This window comes from Pleurodeles waltl, chromosome 5 (assembly GCF_031143425.1).
Source record: "Pleurodeles waltl isolate 20211129_DDA chromosome 5, aPleWal1.hap1.20221129, whole genome shotgun sequence".
In the NCBI taxonomy this organism is placed as follows: domain Eukaryota; kingdom Metazoa; phylum Chordata; class Amphibia; order Caudata; family Salamandridae; genus Pleurodeles; species Pleurodeles waltl.
The window spans coordinates 972152775-972175827 of record NC_090444.1 but is presented as its reverse complement, the minus strand read 5'-3'; the positions used below and the strand labels follow the sequence as shown (position 1 = coordinate 972175827).

At 42.5% G+C, this 23053-nt stretch overlaps 1 protein-coding gene across 1 annotated transcript in view; it reads right to left on the bottom strand.

Moving 5' to 3' along the window:
• AIG1 (androgen induced 1) overlaps positions 1–19722 on the bottom strand; it is a 1628904-nt gene extending 1609182 nt beyond the window's left edge. The window contains exon 1 of the mRNA XM_069235116.1: positions 19478–19722. Within this exon, the coding sequence (XP_069091217.1) occupies positions 19478–19618 (141 nt within the window). The 5' untranslated portion in view covers positions 19619–19722. The remainder of the gene's footprint in view (positions 1–19477) is intronic.
• Positions 19723–23053: the final 3331 nt, after the last annotated feature.

Genomic DNA, 23053 nt, shown 5'->3' with positions numbered 1-23053 from the left:
CTATTCCCCAGAGCACATTCTGCCCAATCACATTCATACACAAGATTTAAAACAACTTGATCCACAAGGACTTCTCAGTATTAGGATCGGTATATTTCACTAGCCCCTTAAGGTGCTGATGGGGGTGTGGGGGTGGCCATGCATGGTAGTCACACATTCACCAAAGGGTCACACCCATAAGTCCACCTACGTACCTTCTCCAACCACTAAGGGGTGGAGCAGGTACCTAGGTGGGCTTAGAGGGAACTTAAAGGAAGATATTTTCTTGGATGGACTTAGGGAGTTTTCATTGCATAAACTGGAGGGTTGGCTGTCTCATGATTTCTCACTGACATTGGGAAGCTGGACCAACCTTCATATATAGTTTCTGTGCTTTCTCATGTTGATTGAGCACTACATTTTATGTTCTGAAGGTGCTGTATTTGTAACGATCTCCTGGGGTCAGTTGTAGAGTGGCCGAACTAGAACCCATAGCATCTGTTTGCAGCGGGAGAGAGAGGGGATGGAGATGCAGGTTGTGTGAATGCCAGCTGGGGAGCACAATGTTAGTAAGGTTCCATGGTCTCAGTTTATTAAAGTTGTTTTGATGTCTTTGGTTTCTCTATTGCTAGGGTGATTATGCATACCATTGGCAGTGCCTTGGTCCTCAACCAGTTTTAGAATCTGTGTGTGTGTTTGAAAAAATTGGACGATGAGGTGGTAGCATGTGTACACAGAGCAGTGTGTAGTGGCACATGTACGGTAACTGTGGCCTGTTCCACCCTTTTCTTTGTAACGCTTTCGGTAATCTTCAATAAGTACTTTGTGCCGAGTTGTTTTTAAGCTGTCATTTACATTCTAAGTACTGAGGGTATTGTACTTACAATGTTCTATCCTGGTCAGTTGAAGGCTGGCCTTTGTGGAAACCACACCATCCTTGTTTCCCTGTAGTTTGCGTGAGTTGTATGATGTTGACATTTTACAAACGTTGCAAAGGAGTGTTGGAAGAGAAGGGGAAATGGGAGAATAGGTGATGGAGACGCAGGTTATGAGAATGCATGTGTGTGAGATGCGTGCTAGGTTCCAGCTTTTCAGTTGCTGAAGTTGTTTTGATTTCGTAGGTATTTCTGTTTGATTATGCTTTGAATGTCAGTTATGTAGTTCACAATAAGTTTTAGGATTTTTGTATGTGTGTTACGCTTCAGATTCTGTAAGAAAGAGAATTATGATGGGGTCAAATGTGAATGTAGTGCTGTGTGTGAGTTGGAGTGTATCAGTGATCTGCTTCATCCTGTTCCTTGTTGAGCTTTCAGCATTTACTGATTTGCACTTTGTGCTTAGCTACTGTGTAAAGTAATTGTTGGGACGGAAAGTCCTCTGCATGGTAACGGACATGCACCCCTGCTCTGAGTGCCCCACCCATACTTATGACTGGATCCCTAATGTTGATCTTTTTTGTCATAGGGAAACACTGATCATGTATATGCCATGACACAGGCCTGTCTCAGGAACTGCAGTCTTGTTGGACCCAGAGGGGCGCCCAAAGTGCTACCTTCTTAGTGGTGAAAGGCTACTTCCTCTACCAGGCGTTAAGCAGTACATGCGCTTTGGTGGTAGTATACTGTGTAGTAATCAGTAGGAGTGAACAGGTCCTTTTTAACCTTTGTCAGTGGAATGAGGCCTAAAGGCTACCTTATTCACAGTCCAGCTGCTGTGTGCCCCACTCATTGACCTACAATGGATTGATGTGGAGTGCTGTACAGCGCATGAGTGGTGTATGTTTGCCTGGCAAAGGAACAATACAGGGACAAACCAGTACTAAGCAGTGCATGCTTGTTAAATGCACATACTGAACGAATGTGTGCCTATGAGTGGTACACGACACATGAAGAATGTAGTCCTGTACAGTGCATGCATATAAAATACATGTACTGAGTGTATGTGTGCACATGAATGGTACAACATCATGGCAGACTATGAGTGACCCAGGGGTGCATGGTGAAACATGGAGTGGAGGTACAGGAATCCCTCAGACAAATGTGTGTATTACTGCATTCCTGTAAACTTTGTGGGACACACTGGATGATGATGATAAATAAATAATTATATTGCACACAGCTACTTGTTAGAGTGTTCTGGCACACAAGCCAACAGGTCAGGAGAAGAAAAACGACAGTTAACACTGAATGAAAAGCCACACATTTAACTGTTTCTTAAAAAACTGATTGGCAAGACACGGTCCGCAGATCAATCAGGAGCTTATTTAAGGCCATCGTCCCTAGAAAGGCAGCCGTTCTGCAGCCAGTTCTGGTCTTCCGCACTCTATGAATCATTGCCAGCTATTTATTTGCTAATCCCTAGTTGCGTGAGAGGCAGTGAAAGCTGTAACTGGATCTCCGATATTTAGTCCCAGATTGATAGAGGGCCTCATGTATCAGCACCAGCGCTTTAAACATGATTCTTTTTCTAACTGGCAGCCAGTGCAACTCACGCAGGTATGGAGAAAAGTGCGGTCTCACCATCAGTTTGAGAAGGAGGCGAGCTGCTGCATTTTGCACCATCTTTAGTCTCTCCAAGAGATACTATGGCAAGCCCAGATGAGGTGCATTGCCGTAGTCCAACCTTTATATAATCAAAGCCTGGATGACTGACTTTTTAGAAGAGGACAGAAGATGTAGAAACGTTTTCAGTGAGCGCAACACCCCGAAGCATGTGCCCACCGTAGCTTTAATTTGTGGCCTAAAGGATACCTGGTCATCAAATTTCACCACTAGGTTCTTCACAATGCCATCCTAAGTGCTGGAGGGCATACTAGGCCAAAAGGATTACCAACAATTGGATGGTACACCACCAAACACAAGAATTTCTGTCTTCTCTACATTACACTTGAGCTGATGTTCTGCCATCTCGTGCAATACTGCCATCAGACATACTTTGATCAGGTTCGTTGGGAGCTCACTGCCTTTATCACAAGAAAACAAAAACTGAGTGTTGTCAGCATAGGATATGACTTTGGCACCTAGAGATACCACCAGTAGAGCAAGAGGGGTCAGATATATATTGAAGAAGGTAGGGCTTAGCGCAGAACCCTGAGGGTACAAGACAGACAAATCTCGAGATTCAGATAAGTAAGGTGGGATCCAAATCTGTTGGCTGAGTTCCTCTAAAAAAAGAGGAAAACCATTTCAGGGCTGGCCCATTATTCCCACTGACTGCAGACGCTCAATGAGGAAGGCACTGGCAACTGTGTCAAAGGCTGCTGATCGGTCTAGCGTTATCAGCACTGCCTTTCCCCATCGCCTTTGATGTATCCGCTAACCTCCAGGAGTGCAGTCTCAGTACTGTACCTGGGTCTAAACCCTGACTGACTGGGATTTAACAGCTTATTAGATTCAAGATAACTGAAAAGTTGAAAATTGACATGTTTTTCCAGAATCTTGGGAAAAGCTGGGAGCAGAGAGATAGGTCAGTAATTTGATGGGGCCTCGGGATCTGCAGAAGGCGTCTTTAAAAGAGGCAGAATTTTTGCTTGTTTTCAGATACTTGGAACCTTAGACAACTCAAGAGAGGAGCTTATAACCTTATTTACTAAGGGGTTAATTGCCAAAGCTGTTAAACCACACACCCTGGGTGGACACCAGTCTGATAGGGAGCCTGATTTCAGAGTGCTTTAAACCTTTAGTGAGTCATCCAATGAGATTGATTCAAAAATAGAAAGGGATGCCTCACTAGGCGGTGACCTCGTGTTCTGAAGAGTGTCCAGAATCCTCTCATTGGGGGAGAAACTGAGGGAGGTCTGGCTTGAATAGTCTATATTTTGGACTGAAAATAGGAGGCAAGCTGCTCACACCATGAGGTGGAAAGCTAGTGGGAGCTGGAAGCTGCAGTGGGTGCAAGAAACGTTTCAACTGTATTAACAATTACCCTTGACTTATTCCCGGATTCCATGAATGTAGCCTCAAAAACCTCTAACTTTGCAGTTTTAATGTTAGCATGGTACTCTTTAAGCACCAGTTTATAGTTTTTTGTCTTTTACATTATATCCATTTCTCCTCCGCCTTGCCAAGATTTTGCTTTGGCTGGCCATTTTAGTTCTTTTTGTTCTGGATGGGGGGCTGATTTATTCACCGCCTTCTTAATCCAGTTCTCTAATACTGAAACGTCATCATCAATATGACCAACTGAGGCGGGGGCACCCTTTTAAAAAATACAGATGAATTTGAATTTTATGGAAGACTCTCCTGGTAAATGGGTGATTCAGAGGAAAATAAGGGGTCTTCACAGGAGTTGCCCATGAGAATCTGCTGAAATAATGATCGGACCAAACTTGTGGCAAAGGGTCTTACAGCCTTAAATACATATTAGAGAATACCTGGTCAATTACATGACCTGCATTATAAGTGGGTTTGGAAATATGTTGGCTGAGATTAAGGGACGTAGTCAGTCCCTGTATTTCCACTATTTGGCTGAGTCTACTCTTCTACATATGGAGGTTAAAATCTCCCAGGAGCAGAAATTGGGAGTATCTTAGGACAAGGTCTGCTATTGAGCTACTGAGGGACTTTAAGAAGGGACCTGTAGGCCTCGGAGGTCTATAAAGAAGCACATCTGAGAGGAATTGTTGATGGGAGAGTGAAATAAAGAAACCCATTGCCTCGGCTCCTACTAAGCTTCCAATGTCTAAAGTCTAACACTCAAGGTCTTCTCGAAGAATAACTGCAATGCTTCCAACCCTGCCAAAGGTACGGTCCTTCCTATTAATTTTATAGCCATTCTGTATGGCCAGGGCAATGGCTGGGTTAGAGGCTTCTGAGACCCAAGTCTCTGTTAGAAACAGTATATCAGGTTTGTCAGGGCCTGATTCACTAAGGAGATCAAAGATGTTGTCTGCATGTTTCTGCATAGACCGAGCATTGATCATGGTCACCTAGTAGTGCATTATAGTATTTTCAAGCTCATAGGAGGGGGTGCTACCACACCCCCATCCGAAGGCAGTCGTGACATGAAAGGGTCTTAGAGCATGCATCCAACTGCCCTGCCCCCAGACAGCTAAACTTAGGTGTAAGAAATAAAACTACTCCTTACCGCAGGCAAAAGGGCAGCATGGCTGGCACTGGCCACTTGTGTGCCAGAGGTGTGCCGGCTGCATGAATCTTCGCAGCATGACCCATAATATATGAAGTGAGACAAAACAACTAGAGTGCGCACTGCCCACAAACTGGCACCTCTAGTTGGCCAAGTTCTACCCCCACAAAGATTTTAGCTGCTCCCTCCTCCCTTAAAAATTCACTTTAAAAAACATGGAGTAAAACACAATTTCAGTGCAAACAGGAAACAAGTGAAAAAAGGTGCAGCAGTGTAGGCGTTTCATGCTAATGTCAACATTGACCTAAGGCTGTTGTGACCGCGCAGCATGGCCCATAATATATGAAGTGAGATAAAACAACTATAGTGCGCACTGCCAAAAAATGTCATCTCTAGTTGTCTAAGTTCTACCCTCACAAAGATTGTAGCTGCTACCCCTCCCTTAAAATTTCAGTTTTAAAAAACACAGTTCAAAACACGATTTCAGTACACACAGAAAACAATCTGAAAAGGTTCAGCAGTGTTGCAGTTTCAGGCCTATGTCAGCACTGATCTAAGGCTATCGCACATAATATATGAAGTAAGACAAAACAACTAGAGCGCGGACTGCCAAAAAATTGAGATGGGAGAGCCAGGCTTTCCCCCATACACTTCACAGGGTGCTCTTTAATTCAGACAAAGGTCACAAGGAAAGGGCCCGGGCACATCTCAGGAAGGAGATGGGGCTGATAAGATGATCATAAAGAGAATGGCTAAACATTTTGATATACACATCACGGTGGCTAGGATCCAGGTATGAACTCTAGTCACTCCCATGGCCTGTATTAAGGCGTTCTCAGCTTTGGAGTTGCTCCTGCTATGACAGACTGCTTTCAAGAGGAGAAGAGGCCACTGTAGTGGTCACATCAAAAGGAAGCATACCCTCAACATAAACTTCAAAGACCTCACCATAAATATTTTTGGTGTCTGGAAATGGACTATAAGAAGGGGAGCTTGAGACCCCAAAAACTGTCAAGCAGCCAGCCAGGCTGTACAGGGAAGAGAAGCTCTGCAAGATTTCTGCCTGTGACCAGGAGTGGGGGGTCAAGGCCTACTAGTTTCCCTGCTTAGTGAGGTTAAAACACCCAGGGAATCCAAGACCACCTGTCCTGGATCACCAGTGTCTGCTTTCTTGCCAAAACCAGTGTGCCCTGTGTGGAAGAGGAGGAAACAGCTGCTGCACCAATATAGTCATTGCTTGGGTGCATTACAAAGTCGGCGACATTTGTACGCCAGGCTATATAGCCACTGTGAAGTGAGCTGTGGATATTTCTGTGCCGTTTGGGTCTGAGCCTGTGTGCAGTGAGGAGTTGGCAACCCTGTATGCCAGGAGGAGCCACTATTGACGGATTGCATGCAGAATGGGAAGTAGCTCTTACGTGAAGAGCAGCTAACCCTGTATGCCAGGAGGGCCTGCCATGCAGGCATCTGCTGTTCTGATCAGGTCAGTAGCTGTGTACAGGAGGGACAAGGTGACCCCGCATGCTAGATGGGGTCACCCCAACTAGCAAGAAATGTGCATGACCTGAGCCTCACTAGAGGAGTGAGGCTGCCGTGGGAACCCCTATGCACCTACCCCGGGACGGGGATCAGCATTAGGAACTTTACACGTCCTTCCTCCTATTGTAGAACGGACCAAACACTTACCTTGCTAGAGGAGCTACGAGGAACCTCCGGTCTCTGCAGGTGTGCAAGTTCTGGGAGATCACTGAGTTCAGCCCGCCTGGAACTTATGCAGTGAACTAACCTGAACCAGCTGTTGCCGCTCTGCACCCACGCTTGGGGGGAACGCTAAGGAACAATGGAAGCTCCAATCTTGTGTGTGCGTTAAAAAAAGATCCAAAAGGGTCTGTAGGCCATTGGCCGTGCGGTCAATTAAAACGGCGTCATCGGCATATAATAAAATCGGCAATTGTCTAAAACTCATCCTTGGGAAATCCTTACCATTTTGGGCTAAATAACTATACAGGCCATTTATGTACAACAGCAATAAAAAAGGTGCCAAAGTGCAGCCCTGTCTAACACCCCGATTGGATGCAAGGGGATGGGATCTTTCGCCATGTTGTCCAAACTGAATTATAATAGTAAGGTCAGAATATAAGCGTTTAATCAAATCCAACAGATCTTGCTCGATCCCCATTGTGTCCATTATTTCCCACAATTTTGCTCTGTTCACCATATCAAATGCACTGGACAGATCTATAAAGGCTAAGTGGATAGATTCCCTTTTTGCAATAACATATTTGCTAAGGATAAGGTGTAAGTTTAGGGCTTGATCTACTGTGCCCAATCCAGGCCTAAACCCATATTGAATTGGCGATAGAATGTTTGTCCTTGCAACCCACTCCTCAAGCCGGGTCAAAATGACGCTCCCCAGAATCTTTGCCGTGGAGTCAATGAGAGAGATGGGTCTAAAGCAAAAGGGGTCAAGCCTGTTACCCTTTTTAAATATCGGGACAAGTATTGCCGTTAACCATGAGGAAGGGATAGCACTTTGAATAGCACTATTCAGAACATTTGTGATTAGTGGAACCCACAAATCAGGTAAAGATTTAAATAAGTCCACTGGAATCCCATTGGGGCCGGGGGCTTTCCTTATTTTCATTTTATTTATTGCTGCACTGATCTCATATGCCTCAAGTAAAATACCACTCTTGATTGGAATGGGAGTGGCTGAACGTGGGAGGACACATGCCTCCACACCATAATTAGGATTATTTACGGACTGAAATACAGTTGAGAAATGTTCTACCCAGACCCCCTCTGGTATCAGACAGTCATCCTGCCTATTTACCTGTCCTGAGAAATATGGGTGATTAACCACCTTCCAAAATTGAGAGGGGTCCCGCAGTTCCGTGGCTGCCATGAGATCTTCCCATGCGCTAGTGCGTATTTCATTCTTTCTTTCCTCAAGGACTGACTTGTATCGGCCCCTAGCCTGTTTAACGAAATCACGGCTGAATGGAATAGTTTTAATAGCTGTCTTTAGATCTCTATGGGCAGCCGTACAGGACGAATTAAACCACTGTTGAGGTTTTACGCCTTTGGGATGTTGGGCACACGTCAGTGCTTCAGAAATAGCACAGCTTAAAGACTCAAAAGCAGTTATAAGATGGTCGCAAGTGGATTGCAGGGACAAACAAGTATTAATGTGGACCTTATTTTGAGTTATGAGGACCTCATGAAAAGTGTTAGGGTTTACTCTCTCCCATCTCATGCGGGGGCCAGAATTTCTTTTAGAAACCTCTTTCCCTTTATGTACTATCCTAGGTAAAATTTCCCTAGTTTTAAGAGCTAATTTTATGCTCAAGGGATTATGGTCACTGGCACAGTGAGATTTAATTTTAAAATCCACCATTGAATGTGAAAGTGAAGGACAGATAAGGATAAAATCAATAATGCTGCCATTCGTTCTCCCTCTATAGGTGGGTATTTCCCTTGTCCGACTATTTGTCATATCCCTTGCAAAAGCAAGATCAAATTTATAGATAAGGGTATTCAAGGCATTACCTAAATTAGAGTGGATAAAATGAGTGAGTGACTCTCTGCCTTCTGTGGAAGCACCACATAGATGAGGTAATTCATGATTGCACAATTGAACATTAAAATCTCCAACCCAAATCCTATCAAATTCCCTGTCCTGGAGTTTTCCAGCAGAGTCTAACAAATCAGTAAGCTCTTCGAGGCTTCCTGGCAGGGCGGTACTCGGAATATTATTATAAAAGTTTAAGAGTAAGATGTCTTTCCGCCCAGTCATTGATAATAAAACCACCAAGAAAAAAGCAGGGGACCAGATCAGAGAAACCTTGATTTTTGGAAGTAATAATGACACAAGTACCAGGAGCCCGCCACTTGCTCTGCCCGCTCTAGATGGAAGAGCTGGCTGGGACACAGAATAGTAGCCATCTAAATAAAAGGGTGCCATATGCCAAGTTTCTTGAAGACAAATGATATCAAATGTAGATACAAACTCCAACCATTTTAAGTTTTCAGCTTTAGAACGAATCCCAGCAATGTTCCAACTAATTAAGGATAAAAGTTCATTACTTTGCTGGGACATTATCCCAGGCCCCTTAATTATGGCTGTATCTGTTATATTCTGTGGTAAGCTAACTGGCTCATCAGACCCTGTAGGCGATTCCAAAAGTGTATGCTTTCCCACCAACTCGATTTCCTGTATAGTATCATTTAGAAACCCCAACCCCTCCATTTGTCAATCAATTGCATCAAGGGAGGACTGATTTTGGTTGCCCTCAGGATCGAGGGTGGGGTTCCATGAAGGTACCTTTGGCAGAACTATATTTTGTCCGTGGGAAACCTTCGTAAAAGGAAGTGATAGAGTGGTCGGCCCATAAAAAAAGCTTAATGAATACGTTTTGATCCCACCATCCCCTTTCGCACACGATGGTAGAGTCGCCAGCAAGTAGTTAACAAAGTGAGAATTTGCAAAATTGATCACTATACAATCACCTTTGTGTACTTTTTTAGACAAACCTACCCACTTCACCATTCTTGCCATAATTATTCTATTATTTAGATCATCTTGATATCTAAATTTTCGGCTCATCCAATGTGCACATTTCCTTATATGAGCGTGAGTATCTTCCTTCTGGGTACGATCAAGAGGGGGCACGTTAGCTAGAACATATGGCAAGCTATCCGGCGGAAGCTGTAGAACCTCCTTTATACTGATAAAAGATCTAGGCTTAAAAACTGTATCGGGCTTCGATAAGGCAATCACACCACCAGTCAAAGTGGGCAAGGGATCGATTGATGAATCATCATGAGAGCTCCAAGTGGATATACAGTGAGACAAGAGTTGATTGTGATTCGTTGAGCAATTAGCCTGCTGTGAGGGTTTGGGATCAGACGCCAATTTCTGAGTAGAAGAAGTGGAATTTGTACCAGGTTTTATAGTAGACTGCTGAGACAAAAATTTAAAAACAGATTCTTGTAGCTGCTCAAATTTAGAATTAATTAATAATGTTAATTTCTCCTCTAAAGCCACAAAAAGGGGTTTGAGGATTGAGTCCAAATTAGTCAAATGGTTATCTCTTAAATTCCTACAATCTGAGCCTAGTTTGCCAAATGATAGACTTGTCTTAGAAAGAAGATCAGCCGGAGCGACCAATGATGGAGAAATAAGTCCTTTGGCCTTCGATGATTGTTTTAACAACTTAGTACATTTGCGATGTCCCCCAGCTTTCCTTTTTTTGGGGGCAGGGGGAATGTCAGCTAAATGTTCAGTGTTAACTACATTGGAGGACTGTAAGGAGTGCAAGACATTAACATTGTCTTCAGACAGAGGCGAATCAGAATTATGGGGGGCAATTAAAGAGTCTACAGACTGTGTATAAGTCGTAGGTTCTAGAAAGGCTCTTTGAGTCAAATTATTAGCCACCCCAATCCTTTCTTCTACTTGAACAATTTCAGTTTCAATGGCCCCAATAACTGAAGATAAATAGCTAGTTATTGACGATTGAACAGGCGCAGCGTGTGTTCCTTTAGCCCCAAGTGTGGTGTTCTTCCTTTTACCCATCGTCTTTCAAATGGTAATTGGGCAAAGCGCCAGAATTTGGCCCAATCCAATCCAGTAAGAGTAGTGCACAAACAGAGTATGGCAGTATAAGATATATAAATCAATAAAACTGCTCAGTTAGCAAGTCTTACTTGGGTGCCGGTTACTCGGGGACCTCCTGAACCGTGGGACTCAGAGGTGGGGCCCGGCCTCAGCCGGTCACAGGACGGGCCCGCCCTGGCCCAGGCGCCGCCCGGGCGGGACGCGCGCGGGAACGCGAAAGTCTCAATTTAAAGGGCCTCCTGTGGCAGCCCCTCCTCCTGCTGCCCGGCTCTGGTCACAGCTGCCCTGGATTCAAAAACAAAACGCGCGTCCCGCGAGCGGGAGCGCGAAAGTCTCAATTTAAAGGGCCTCCTGTGGCAGCCCCTCCTCCTGATGCCCGGCTCCAGTCACAGCTGCCCTGGATTCAAAAACAAAACGCGCGTCCCGCGAGCGGGTGCGCGAAAGTCTCAATTTAAAGGGCCTCCTGTGGCAGCCCCTCCTCCTGCTGCCCGGCTCCGGTCACAGCTGCCCTGAATTCAAAAACAAAACGCACGTCCCGTGGATAGGGAATAACCACTCTTGCTAGAGTGAGAAAGAAGTGGGAGACAGGGAACCGCCTATGAAACATTTGGATGCTGTAATTCCCTTTGAGTGGTTCACTGTAAAAAAAAAAAACGTATTTTACCCTGAAAGAGAGTGTTTTGCTGGACAATCACTTATTGCTACTACTGCATGTGCTTTGAGTTGTGAGCCAGTGTCCACTTTCTGCATCCTCCTCCCTCAAAGTGAACCTTGTGATGAAGGGGTACTTGGCCCATTTGCTCAGAATCTACAGTAGGTCAGACCCCGGGATATCAGAAGTAAAATACCTCAACCCACACAGTTGGGCCCTCCCTGCTTGCCCAGTGACCCTCTGAACGGAGTTCTGACAGTAATTTATATTCTTTGTTCAGAAGATACATTTGCAACATGTTATTGTTGATGCATTATTAGGCTAGAAACCTGTGCACCACTGTAGATTCTATTCTAAATAAACCAGGCCCAGTCACACCATAATGGCTTGGGTGTGCATCATACTGCAACATTTGTAAAAAGATTTTTAGGTGCTGAAGCCTTCATATTTTTGTAAAGAAATTAAAAAAGAAAAAAGTGGAAGTACAGTGCATTATAAGAACCCTAGCTAAAATTATGTTATTACTATAGTCAGGGAATCTTGGAGCAGAAAAATAAAACTATCTTTATCCTTCTCCTGAAAGCTAACCCTGCTAATGTTTCGGTGATTTATTTGATCTGATTATATTGGTGCCAACTTTGCTTGTCTAACCTAAGAAATTCTGTTAACAACAAGATGGACTGCATTATAGTACAGTGACTTATAGTTCTGATGAAGCAACCTGGAGACTTATAGTTCTGCTAGATGAGAAAGTGGCTATTAAATATAATGTGCATGGTTGGTTTGAATGGGTCTTCACAGAGTGGCTTTTGTAGAAAGAGGTTTGTTGTTGTTTTTAGGTTTGGGGGTAAAAAAACATATCCTATGGAAGGTTGTAGCTGCACTTATGCATGGAGTGAAGAAAATTATGAGTAGAATGACTAACAGTATGAACATTTCACATTTGTATTTCTGTATAGGAATTTGTCTTGAGAAATGAGTGTCCCTTGCTGAAGTAGAATTGAACTTGCATTATTTTCTAAGGCTTCAAACCAAGGATGACAGATTTTGTCTAGATCTGAGGGTTCACAACCAACTAACACCAGTTGTGAAAGCACTACATTGACTCCAAGTAGATGAAAAGATTAGGTATAAAGTGATTTGCAACGGCTCAAACGTCTGTTATGGGAAAAGACTAAGACAAATACTAAGAATCACAGCACATTAAGAGGGTCCTGTGCTCTGCATCTACAACCTAATTACACAAGAAGTATTCAATCAGATCAAACTCCGAGCCAGAACTATGGTACAGGGTTCTGGACTATGGAATGTTTTTAATCCAAATCTTAGGGCAGATCCAATCTTGATTGTGTCCAACTCGCTTTTAATTGAGATTTTGTACTCAGGGACTGCACTGAAGAGTACCAGGCTGGATTTACCATCACCGATTTGAATTCAACTTATGTCTGCTTCTCAATGCACAGGTTCTCCTACACTTAGAGCTTGTGGAAGAAAATAAAAAGTGGTGAGCATCGCTCTACAAAACCTCTTATTAAACAAATAAATAATGAATACGTGCCCAAAGTTCAGCAAAATAAGTCTTCTTACAGCTATAAAATACATTTATTAGACTTTAGCTTGTCGATAGAGCAGAGTGCTAACTTTTTTTCTGTTGTACCACTTTAGTTTCTAGAGATAAAACATTATCAGTAACAGAATCAACTCAAGTATCCCAATAATGTGCAAACTAATCAGTTAGCTTATACTGAAATGAATGACAAGTAGTTTAGGGTGACCAAATGCACAAAAGAAAAGAAAACTAACAGATGAACAGATTTATAAAGTATTAGTCAAATAAGATTCTGGTTGAGTTTTGTTAGTGTGTACCATCTTTGTCAGAAATGAGCAAATCCAATATATGTCTAACATGATTAGCAGGGCAGGACAACAGGATCTGATCCCGACTACATAACGATACCTTGCAGAACGTTGATAGCTGAACCTGCGGAGATGTCACCTGTGACATTGACTTTGTGCTGCCTTGAGTGAGTATCTGTGACAACAAGAAACACGCATTCCTTGAATAATCAAGCCACATATTCATGGGTGTGATATGAATGGTTATACAGGTTGCCCCCACACTTTAAATTGTGCTCTCTGTTAGTTGCTCTACTGATTTGGGTACTATTAACAATATACAGTAATAACAAAGTCAGATGATCCTAAGGCCAATTCTTTCTTTCTGACAACCATGTCATGCCTGCTAAAACTATTCTTGAGTTTAAAATTGACTCTTGTCAGCACTGAGGGATAATGTCCTGCCCTGACAAAATAATGCTTTCCTCTTAAAAAAAGATAAAACACAACCACTTAACCCTGCTTTGCAGAAACAATGTTAAGACCTCTGAGTAAGTAATATGTGATCAATGTATCACAGGGTTTGTGCTGGAGTTTGAGCAATAAGGTTTTCTGCAAATGGCCACTATCAGCGGGTATATCTTAGATTGTTGTGCCTCAAAATCATAAACTTCTGAGATGGCTACATAAAGTAACACTAGAGGTTTGACAATGGAACATGGGACAATGGATTCTTATTTGCATTGATTTTGCTCCCCAAAAAAGCTTGTCAGATTCTTGGAGACCTACTTCCCTCTGGCTAAGCACAATTGTATTTAATACCAGAGAGGATTTTATGGTAACACTGGAAGCTAACGTCTCCATGAAACACTAATAATCAAGTCTTGTTCCAACTAGTTGAGTCTTCCTTTCAATTTTTTTGTATTTCTTTATTGGTTTTCAACAAACAAAATTACAATGCGGGACGGTGCCTGTTCCTCCATAACACAAGCATAATTTACATTGGTACACCACTTCCACTCTTCTGCTGCAAATGTGCATTCCATGCCGCTACCCGCCCCTATACTGTATGTTGCTAGGAGACTTCCACACACCAAGGACAACACCACATGTAGGCTTGTGGTGGTTCAGTGGAGTAGGTAAAAGACAAATTTTAGCTGCTTCTACTACAGGCCATACAGGGTGTGGGTTTGGGTTGCTTTGTGTTTCTTGGTTTGCATCTCTGTCTGTTTCAGTACATACTATGTACCCAGACCTTCAGTGAGAGTGAGCCCTGTCATGTATGATCACAGTGGTCTCATGTCATTCTTTGCTTCCAATTTAGTGATGAAGCCATCCCATACTGAGCCATCAGGTCTCTTCCCGCCTTCTGTCGATTTCAAATTATGGTTTTTGCCTCGCCTCTAGCCCATTTTTAAAACTCACGCACCCAGCTGTCTACATCTGGCAACTTCCTAGCTTTACATGCCATAGCTAAACCCCTCTTACACCGTAAAAAGGCTAGGTCAATAAACTTGCACGTGCATTTGTCCCTCACAATGAGTCTTCCTTTCATACTGATGAATTTCCATAAAGTGTTTGTTTTGGTTCTGATTTGACAGCCACATCAAACTTCAACATAACCTTCTAGAAAGGCTTATTCACGTTCAAAAATACAGGATGGATGACTTGCTAGTGTAATCCAGAGGGGCATATTACCTTTTCTTTCGACCTTTTCCTAAGTACCCAATATATCAAAGGATCACCTACAAAGTTGAAAGAGGACTATAACATATTCTAAGAGATACCGAAGTAATCTCAAGTAAATTCAAGTAGCATGATGCTCAATTTAGAAACTTCAAAAAGAGCTACAGACACACACAGCTTTCTAAAGCAGCGGACAATTGTTAATCTAATGTAAGGAACCAGTATCTCCTTCTTGCCAAACTATACTTTGAAGAGTTCTCTGTCATGTGTAATGCACAATTTCCCACCTACTAGTGTAAAGATTTAAATACCTGTTATTGGCAGTGTTGTGACACAGAAAGTGCTAAGGCATTAATACCAATAGGGGTGTGTTAATTTGTTCCAAGATCCCAAACAAGCCACAGAAGCTCTAAAATACACCTAGAAGCTTTTTAAATAAATTACTATAAATGTGTCACTTACAGTTCCTTAGTTAAAATTAAAAATTGTCTTGCCCCATCGTTTTTTAGCCCAGTGAAGGTTTACTCCTTATATAGCAAAGTAGATCTTGAAATTAGGCATTTCTCTCCATCACTCGCATGTGTAAATACTGTGTTCCTTTACGTTGCCAGACTAAAAGTACCAGATGACATAGTCCACCGTTTCTCAAAAATATTGTTTCATCATGGGTAATGCCAGTGCAGGTGTCCCTCGCTCCCACCCACCAATGCACCACATGCCAGTTCAAACGAAAGTTATAAATCATGTATACAAATTCAAATGCTAACCTTGCTGCTGAGGTCACCAACACCCCTGCTTCTTGGGATGGATTTTGGTCAATGAAGTGAACACCCAAAGATTGGAAACTGTTACATTTACCTCTGAGAAACTACCACCCACTAACGCCTTTCAGTCACCGCCCACAAATCCTGGTAACAGACACTCAAATTGTGTGGAATTCATTTGAGTCGAGCAAAAGAAGGCCATGCCGTCTAAAAATACTAGACCTAAAGAATTTGCACCAAAAGATAAAATTCATCAGAACATTTGCAGAATGAGGGGTAAACTAACTGAAAGAATATTTGCCTTTTTGCAATGCTAAGGGTTGTCAATAAAAGTATTGTAATTAACAAATGGATTCACAGCTTCTAACTTCAACGTAATTCTTACTATGTGACCATACAAATAGTAACAAAGCACTATACAATTTGCACTTACAAAAAGATACCATTCATGGGGCTTAATGCACAAATATAAGGCAATGGGCAACATACGGTGGAAGAATGTTTAGAAACCATATGTAAAGGGAACGTTTTATCAAGCAATCGTGAATGCAAGGAGGTTTTAAGTATCTTGAAATGTAGCAGAGGACCCATTGTGGTCAGATTTGATGCAGCAACTGACCAACACTAACAAAACACTGTTCATTGATCTCTCTGCTTGAACATGATATGAGGGAGTATAGGCGTTGGGGGAAGGGTGCGGTTTGTGCTTCCATGTGTTGATCCCTGGCATCTTGTTAAGCATTTATTTCCTACTCAGGGCCTCAGAAACATGGTCTACAGAATGTTTGCTGCAGGAGGAAAGGAAGTGTTATTTTTTTATTTTTGGCTGGAAATTCACCATTAATATATCAAGAAAGTTTGTACCCTATATAACATTTCGTAAAAAATATCTGAAAAAGTTTGAATTGGTTTGTTCTGTACTTCATATAAAAGTAACTTCGTCTTTTGTGATAAAAAATTGCATCCAAATGTAAATTGTACGTACATATTATGTATGACGGTATGTATGTATGTGTGTATATGTGGCATTTTGGTAGAATGGACCTAGCCATAAAGCAATACAGTGCTGTATAAGTTCAAAGGCAAAGATACAGTCAACATGTGAATGGCGACCTAGTTGATTTCTAAAACTGTTACTTCATTGTGATGCAGTGTTCCTTACATAGGTGCATCTACGTCCCCTTTCTTAAATCAAAGCAGTGCTAGGTAAGTCCTGATGGTTATGGGGATGTTGTTTCTTATATGGGCTGATAGATGGAAAAGGATTGTTGCCTTGTGTTTTTTCTCACTTCTTCATTCATTTCCAGTCTGACTGTGTACTGGCTGCAGGTGTGCTGAGAGCCACTGGAGATTGTGAGCTTATCAACCAGATAGATTGGGCTGCTGGCAATGAAAGCATTTGGAGTTCCATCAGGATGGCGTTGATGTGGTCATAGTCTTCACAAGTCTGATGAGGCAAACTGTGGATTGTAGGATGCACTTAAGGGAGGGTCAATGTGGAATCTGAGAGGCTGGTTGACTGGGTTTTGTGACCAATCAGAAGTGAGAGTTGGGGGGGGGGGTTGATCTCAGTTCCCAAATGCTTGTTAGAATGTGGTACCATTGTTGCTGTCTAGACTAAACCCATATGAGGTTGTTTTAGACTTATTTTCAATAGTTAACAAAATGGCAATGGCAATTCAAAGAGCATTGATATTAAAAACCATTTACAAAATGGTTAAAATGTATGGAAACATGGTGTACGCAGGATTTACCAACCAGCTTACAAGATGACTGCAAACTGTCCAAAACACAGCAGCCAGACTAGTCCTCAATCTCCCATGCCAAACCCACATAACCCCACACCTTAGGGAAGTCCACTGGCTTCCAATACACAAGCGTGCATACTTTAAGCTCCTCCCCCACACCAAGAAAGCTCTCCACAACACTGTCCCTGCCTATCTAAAGAGCCACATTTACTTTCCCCAACCTTCCAGACACCTACACTCTGCCGGTCTCTCACTAGCACCTACCCCACGCATACACAAAAGCAGAGCAGGAGACCACGACTTCTTGTACCTGACACCTAAAGCCTGTAAGGTTCTCACCCAACACATCAGAGCCTCCTCGTCTCAACTTTTGCAAGAAGTTGAAGACCAGGCTTTAAGAGTAAGCCCTCAGGACTGGCCTCACACACCTGCCACAGAGTGCCTTGATACCCTGAGTGCTGATTAGTGCACTGTAAAAACACCTATAACAGAACATAAAACACAACATTCCAAAATGAACTGTGCTAATTTCTTAGTGAAAGAGTTAATATAAAAATATGGATTATTTATATCCAACCTCTATAGACAATTTTGAGAAATATATTCACTTACTATCCCAGTGAAATTTTCTACTGGAAAGGTTACTTGTATAATAGGTATATGAGCCTTTATATATAATATATTATATTACAAAATATTAGATACACTACATCGACCTAACCACTACGTCACAGGGTAAGCTAAGATAATTAGATGTGGAGGCAAGAGCAGTAATTGTATTCTCACTGTAATAATACAGCAGTTGATGATGTTCTGGATGCAATATCATCATAGATTGATATTGTAAACTTTGATATCATAAAACTGCACAAAAAGTCAAGCATGTGTTCGAAACAGGGGCCAGATGTAGCAAAGGTTTTTACCCATTCTGTGTCTATGGGAAAAAGTGTTCGTACACATGGCCCCAAGTGCCCTATAATTGCACCCTGAACAGATAACCTGTTTTCAGGAGGGATAGCGTTCAGGGAAGCGGCCAGGTTTTTGAAAAAAGGATGCATGAACTACTCGCTACTTATTGAGAAGCTTGGTGTGGCACGTAACCTCAAGAATAATTTATTTTTCTAAATTCATGTTGTTGTGACAAGCTTTAGAAAGGCTATGTTTTGAGTTCGAGTATGTCACTTAATTAAACTTGCGTCAATCTCACAGTTTACGAAGATAATGAATAGGCGTAAAAACATGTTGTGAGCAAGCTAATTTTCTATAGTTGTGCGCGGTATCAGCAGTAAACATTCAGAAGGAAAACATGAAAACGTTGTTAATTCGGCCTTCAATTTTTGTAGTAAATTATGAAAAGCATCTATCAACCATGAGTACATGCTAACGAATGCAGGCACAAAATGTAACTATGGCTGCGCCAATCTTATATTAAGCACTACATCAGTTATACAAATAGCTTCCATAGAACAAATATCCAGTCACCCACAAATGACCATGCGTGAATGCTGTTTATGACACTTTGGTTGCTTTCAGATGCACTGATGACCATGCAGGAATAAATATGACATCATCTCCCTGCCACTTCGCCCTTTGGTTTAAGAATTAGGAAGCTGTCGGTGCATGATTACTGGCTTTAAGCGGAAAGTAATGGATAGCTCAAATATGTTAACGAGGAGACAGAAGCAAAAGTTTCCCTTTTTTGTGTTAGAAAACAGGCCAACAGAAAAGGCAAGAGAATAAATGTATAAACTATTAAAACATCATCGTGAGAGCTGACGCTGAAAGATTCTCTGTCCACTGATGCCATCTGCACGAACAGTCTGCCACAAAAATAGCCACAAAGAATAAATTACTAATCCAAATAAATGGCAGGTGTTTTTAGTCCTGGAACACGTGGCAGCCTCAATGACAACAAAAGAGTGAACAGAAGAAGGACTAAAGCAGGCATTACAGTGACGCGTGCAGTGTTATTTGTGTAAACATTTAGCACCATCGTACAGGTCAGTGCCTTCTGCTTTGGGTCCAATGAGCAGTTTCAGTGTGGAACATTCTTGTTCTGTGCACATGGGGAGAATGTAAGATCCGGAGATGGGCAGCACTATCTTACCAGGTTTATGAAGGTGAGAAACTTCCAGCTGCCGCCGTAGGTCTGGTGAGCCGGCATCTCAATGGCCTTGTAATTACACAAGGTAGAGAAGTAGGAGAGCAGTATTGCCATTCTCAGAATCTGGGACGGGATAAGCGCCATGGTTGAAGGGGGCTTGGAGCGTGCTGACGCCCGCGCGTGACAGTTTGTCTAGAAGGGATAGCGGAGAGGCGGACGGGCAGAGAGGGGGGTTTGCTGTACGCTTGCGTGCGTGCTCCCGAGCCGGCGTTCGTAAAATGTGCGTCAAGACGCGCAAGGGATGCCTTGCAAGACCAGTGGCGGCTCGACGTCGTGTGTCGCTCAGCGGATGTTGGAGGATGACGTTTCCATGGCAACGGAAGTGGTCCAGCTTGCTGAGTACATCCTTTCACATCAGGCAGCCCGGTTAATGGCACCCTTGTAACGGGAGATGGTGGTGAAGAGAAGACGACCTCGCAGGAGGGTGGAGCCGAGGGGTGGGGTGGGATAATTGAGGGGGTGTTGGTAGTTTTAGGGAGGGGCTAAAATGCGCAAGGCTTATAGGGTTTCAGTTTTACTTTGGTGGCGCAGAGGCAGTTAGATTTACGTCTTTTATTAGGGATGGCTGCAAATGTTTTGAGAATTATGTGCATAAATGAAATGCAGTCGAGCAACATTGGAATATGTGATTTAGCTTCGCCAATTGAGGCAGATACAGCGGCTGTGGACACACCACAGAACGCAGGAGCCAGACGCGAAATTGTGGATGGTGTAATATCTCAAAATTAAATGCCACGTGTACTAGATTCACGCTGTGGTGTGTTTCTAAAGGAGCGATACTTTCCAAACATTTCCAACCCTACACTGTGCGAGGTCCGGTGACAACACATCTTCCATCTCAAGCGGACAACGCTCCGAGCTGCATTTGCAAATATTACTCCTACATATTCCGTTTCTCCTTTTCTTTGATATTGCCTACCAGGCAGAAGATTGAAGTACTATTCTTAAGGTTTCTGACCTCAATATTGAAACAACTGAAACGGAAATGGACATGTATGCTAAGAGTGCCAGGCTACCTAGTAAATCAACTTATTGGGGTTGTAAAATCCTTCATTTTTTTGAGTCGTCCAGATTCTAGTGAAGCAGCATGGACAAGTGGTATTTTCCTATATGCACTCTATTTACCCCCTTGTCTGAAATTACGACTTTAAAAAAAAAAAATCATCTTGCGATCACGGACTTCTACTTTTTATTGCATTTTTTATTAATTAAATAAACCGTTTTCCTTGGTTTCAAATATACTGCAAAGTTAATGTGATAGTAATATTTTTGTAATTGTAATTAACTTTCTGAAGTTTGGTGTACTTCCTTAAGTATGTGGTTCACTTTATTGTATGGTTACTTGAAATCGTTACAGTGCTTTCCCAGTACCAATACACAATATATGTACACACGAAAACAAATTAAAACCCAGCAACTTTAACACTCTAAATGTATACAAGAATATTTACAATCTTTAAAAATCATTCACAGTACCCGTGTCCATTATATGTAATGAAAACAGTATAACGGTGAAGCAGCAAATTCACTGTAACAGAGCAACACCTACACATTAATGCTAGGTTAGAACAGGTAAGTGCCCAGCACGATACAAATGCAGTGGTCCACCACTGCCACGCAGGCTAAGGACTGCATCCCCAAAGATTTAAGGCCCATATTTATACTTTTTTAGCGCCGCATGTGCGTCATTGTTTTGACGCAAAAGCGGGGCAAACTTACAAAATACAATTGTATTTTGAAAGTTTGCGCCGATTTTGCGTAAAAAAACAACGCAAATTTGGCGCAAAAAAATTATAAATATGGGCCTAAATTTGCAGTCATGATTTTCGAATTGCATATGCTATTGAAACATTTAGAAAATACAGCTTGTGTTTGCCAGCTTCCAGTAGACTACATGAAACAATCACTACATTTAAGTCTACTAGTGAACGGGCATAAGACAGTCCCTCACAAGTACTTTAAAACAGTTAAAAAACATTCATGCATGATTATCAAGGAGCAGATGCAAGAACCCGCCAGCCCTGACCCAGCAAAAGAGTACATTGCTCAGGATACAAAAATGCTTAAAAACAGACGTACATTTTAAAAAGCAAGAACAAGGGGCAGGTCCCCCAATGCTCAGTGGATGGTAGAAGCAGCTTAATCCCACCAGTGCGCAAATATCTAAGTAATGCACCTGGGATGCAGAATTCCTATTGTCTGAAGCCCAGGACATGTTGTTTGGGGTCAAGGGCAACAAGTTTTCATGTTTATTTTGTCCTTGGGACAAGTAGGCCCAACCCTCTGCAGCACAAACCTTTTGGCTGTCAGTTTACAGAGAGGAGTATTGTCTGCATTTGAGGTAATGTGTACCTGTAAGTTAACACTGTTCGAACTTGTATTTATGATTCATTAATTGAAAGCCTTCATTATTACGGTGAGTGCTGTAAATACATGTTTTAAGGTCACACTGCACTTCTGACAGTGGTTCCAGTATAAAAAAAAGTGTACACACGTTTGAAAAGTTTAACAATATTAGGCTAAGTATAATGCTCCTAGAATGCTCTCTGAATAGATGCAAATGTTTGCAGAAGCTTGTAAGTAAGAGTGATAACTCTTTGCTTTTAAAATAAAATGTTCAGAAAAAAAAACAACTAGGGAAAAAAAGTTTTGCTACTATGACATTTTAGGTGCTATTTCTTTGAAGCTTCATTTAGTAAAATGTGTTGATGCATGCTAGTATTTCCAAAAAATATTCCTAATGGAAAATCAGTGTAACCATTTTCAGCAAGATTATGGGAAGCATGAAAATAAACAAGCACTGACTAAGCCAACTGATCCAAAAAAATGTTTGTGAGTCTCAGTGGCAGCCAGCAGCTTTAGGAAGGAGGTGGGGGCGGGCGGGAAGCAGACACACACACATGCACGTACGCAGGCACATCCATTAACAACACTCATAACATTCAGACATGCACGCCCGCACCATTCATTTTAAAAGATCACACACACACACTCATTCTTTCACACATGCATGCACGCACATCCATTAACAACACTCATAACATTCAAACATGCATGCACGCACCAAACATTCATTTTAAAAGATCACACACACTCATTCTTTCACACACACACGCACGCACATCCTTTAACAACACTCATAACATTCAAACATGCATCCACGCACCAAACATTAATTTTAAAAGATCACACACACACACATTCACACTTATCTTCAGCCTCAGAGGTCCCAGAAGGGTTGGGACTGCTGCCTTCCCTCATTGGCTGACTTTAGGTAGCAGTCTCAGCCTCGTCACAGAATAGGATGGGGTCAGTGAGATAGCTGAACCCACCCCACTCTATGGCGAAGTGTCACTGATTGACACTCGCCCTGGGCACTTCAGGGGTTACACCTGATGCGCCCAGGAGGAAGTCAATGGGTGACGCTTCCTCGAGGCACCTTTGCTGAGCCGAGGAGGCCAACGCCCATAGGAGCTGTGACTTCCTCAGCCCAGCAAAGTTCAGCTCAGGCAGCCAGGA